Source organism: Triticum aestivum, chromosome 3D, assembly GCF_018294505.1.
Source record: "Triticum aestivum cultivar Chinese Spring chromosome 3D, IWGSC CS RefSeq v2.1, whole genome shotgun sequence".
Lineage (NCBI taxonomy): Eukaryota > Viridiplantae > Streptophyta > Magnoliopsida > Poales > Poaceae > Triticum > Triticum aestivum.
In genome coordinates, this window is record NC_057802.1 from 69993710 (window position 1) to 69996620 (window position 2911).

Consider the following 2911-nt stretch of genomic DNA (forward strand, 5'->3'; position numbering starts at 1 on the left):
GTTATGTTGGGTAAGGCTGCCCACCTGCACGGCTGGGGAAGCCCATGGCTCGTCGATTCGTGTTATTGAGCCATAGATTTTTCTCCTTGTTTAGTCCTGTATCTCCGAACAATGAAAAAAAGTACTCCCTCCGTTTCAAAATTATTGTCTTAGATTTGTCTAAATACGGATGTATCAAGACACATTTTACTATTAGGTATATCCATATCTAGACAAATCTAAGACAAGAATTTTAAGACAGAGGGAGTATTAGTTTATAAACTCGTTGCTGCAGCTATAGCTGTCCCTTCGAGGTCATTCGATAAAATTAGAATGATACAGAGAAAATTAGCATGGCCTCTGCGCAAGGACGACACGCACAAATCAAAAAATGCTCCAATTTTTTTAGGTTTCACGCGCGTATTCATCTTTTTAGTCCCTCGTGTACTACACTTTTCACACAAAGATCTCTTTATTGTTCGAGGATTCACACACCGGTCCCTGTAGCCTTCTTTGCAGGTTGCAGCCCTCGCGTGCACTGCATTTTGGCATAAAGGTCCTTGTTTGCTTTATTTCCAGTCAAAAAGTTCTTACAGCTGCAGATATCACGTCCATGATTAACCTTCTGGAACCTGTTTTCTCTTTGATTTATTATACGATAGTGTTCTTTGTCAGCAGGAAACCGTAGAAAATGGTGGTTGGTGCCTTGTCCCGCTCGACTTATCGTGTCTTGGCCCCTAAACTAGGTTTACCGCGACGTTGAGTCAGTGACTAACATCGATCGGTCGGCGCTACGCTACGCTACGTGTCTGTGTTGGATGTTTAGACTGAGCTGATGAGAGCGCGTGCGGCGCTCAACTGTCGCATGTCTTCATGCAATGCTGGCAAAATATACAGATAAGGCGGGCGGTTGTGCACCAGGCTAGCTTTCGGTTGCATGCATTCATATCCCAGTTGATCAATCTGTGCACCAGATCAGACTACATGCTGGATCATTATTCCACGTACGCCATTCTGTTCCAACCATTTCCTTTACTTCTTTTCCCCTTCTTATTATTATTTGCATATATTCCTTTGTATACACATTTGTTTATTTGTTCCTTTGTATACACATTACTCCTTTGTATACACATTTATACAAACAATGACCTCACACACTTACACACCATAATATCTCCGTCCCACAATATAAGACGTTTTTACAAGCTAAAATGGCTTGCAAAAACATTTTACATTGTGTGGGATTACATGTAGTATATGGTTTGCCATTCAATGCATATGCACATAGGACTTGCGAGACGAGCAATCGGCGTAAGTACGTACCGCGTAGCCCTAGCGAGCATCGCCGTCTTGCCTCTTGTATACCCTCACCTTGAGCCCGTCCTTCATGTGGAGTATGATGGACAGCTTGGGCTTCACCACGGCACCGGGGGCGACCTCCACCCTGAACCGCGGCAGGACGGCGGCGACCACGGCCTTCATCTGCGTGAACGCCAGGTCCTTGCCCAGGCACGTCCGGGGCCCCACGTTGAACGCCACGAACTTGTACGAAGGCTCGTGCCGCAGCCGCCCCGCCGCCGTCAGCCACCGCTCCGGCCGGAACTCCAGGCAGTCCTCGCCCCACACCGACTCCATGCGTCCCATCGAGTAGAACGACACGATCACCCTCCTCGACGGCCGCACGGCCGGCCCGCTCGGCAGCGTGTCCGCCCGCGCTCCCGCCTTGTGCTCGAACGGCACCGGCGGGTACAGCCGGAGCGACTCCGAGAGGGCCGCGTGCAGGTACACCAACCGCTTCAGATCGGCCGCGCTGGGGTGGCCGCCGCAAGACGGCAGGGTCTCACGGAGCTCCGTGAGGATCTTGGCCTCCACGTCAGGGTGGTTGGTGAGCAGCCAGAAGAACCATGTCAGGGCGGAGCTCGTCGTGTCGCGGCCGGCGATCATGAGGTTCAGCGTCGTGTCGCGCAAGAACCGGTCGAACTCGTCTCCGTCCTTGCCTACCTCGTCTTGGCATGCCATGTACAACGTGAGAAGATCAGCCTCGGCGGCGTCGGCTCCGTCGGCGTTGCTGTCGGCACTGCTGGCCGCGCGCTCTCGCCGTAGCGAGACGAACTCGGCGATGGACGCGTCCAGGACTTGCTGAGCCTTGGTCATCTTCTTGTGATGCCCGATGTTTAGGTAGGTCTGGAGCCTCAGCCAGGCAATGGGCGTCACGTGCCTGTAGAACAGCACCGCCTCGGCCTCGTCCATGGCCGCGGCGAATGGCACTACCGGGAAGTCGGCGGCAAGGCAGCCGGGATCCGTGCCGAATATGAACATCGCCGTGAGGTCGAACGTCAGGCGCATGAACACGTCCTGCAGGTCCACCACCGCGCCGCCGGCAGCGACGCCGTCGAGGAGCGGCACGAGCCCCTCGTCGAGCTTGCGCGCGGTGCTGGCGGCGACGGCGGCGCGGAACCTCGCGTCCGAGAGCAGCGCGTGCGCCTTGCGCCGCTGGAACGCCCACGAATCCCCGTCGGCGTTGAAGATGCCGTTGCCGAGCACGTCGAACAGGGCCGCGAACTCCTCGCCCTTGGGGTAGTTGCCGAAGTTGGTCGTGAAGACATGCGCCACGTCCGCCGGGTTGGCCGTGAGAAGGATGTCCACGGGCGAGCCCCACGGGCCCCTGGCGACGTGCGACATCCCCGGCGCCACGCTCAGGAACTCCGTGAGCCACTCGTGCACGCGGCCGGCGTTGACGGTGAGCGCTGGCACCGAGCCGACCACCGGCCAGTTCGTCGGCAGCCCGTCCCGCCGGCGATACCTGAAGAACAACAGGAACAGGAAGCAAGCGAACGACACCATGATCTCCGGGTACTTGCCAAGGAAGCCTCGAACCCACCATGACACCGCCTCCATTTCTTTTGCGTTTGTTTACGCTATAGCCGGTGAA

The 2911-nt window shown here is 55.6% G+C and overlaps 1 protein-coding gene and 1 non-coding gene across 2 annotated transcripts; one reads left to right on the forward strand and one right to left on the reverse strand.

Moving 5' to 3' along the window:
• Positions 1-282: 282 nt before the first annotated feature.
• Positions 283-385, forward strand: LOC123081131 (U6 spliceosomal RNA). Its single transcript, XR_006438644.1, has one exon. It is a non-coding gene; the product is annotated as a U6 spliceosomal RNA (small nuclear RNA).
• Positions 386-1005: 620 nt separating this feature from the next.
• Positions 1006-2911, reverse strand: LOC123074160 (alkane hydroxylase MAH1-like). Its single transcript, XM_044497080.1, has one exon. The coding sequence runs from the start codon at positions 2875-2877 to the stop codon at positions 1312-1314; it is 1566 nt and encodes a 521-aa protein (XP_044353015.1). The 5' UTR covers positions 2878-2911; the 3' UTR covers positions 1006-1311.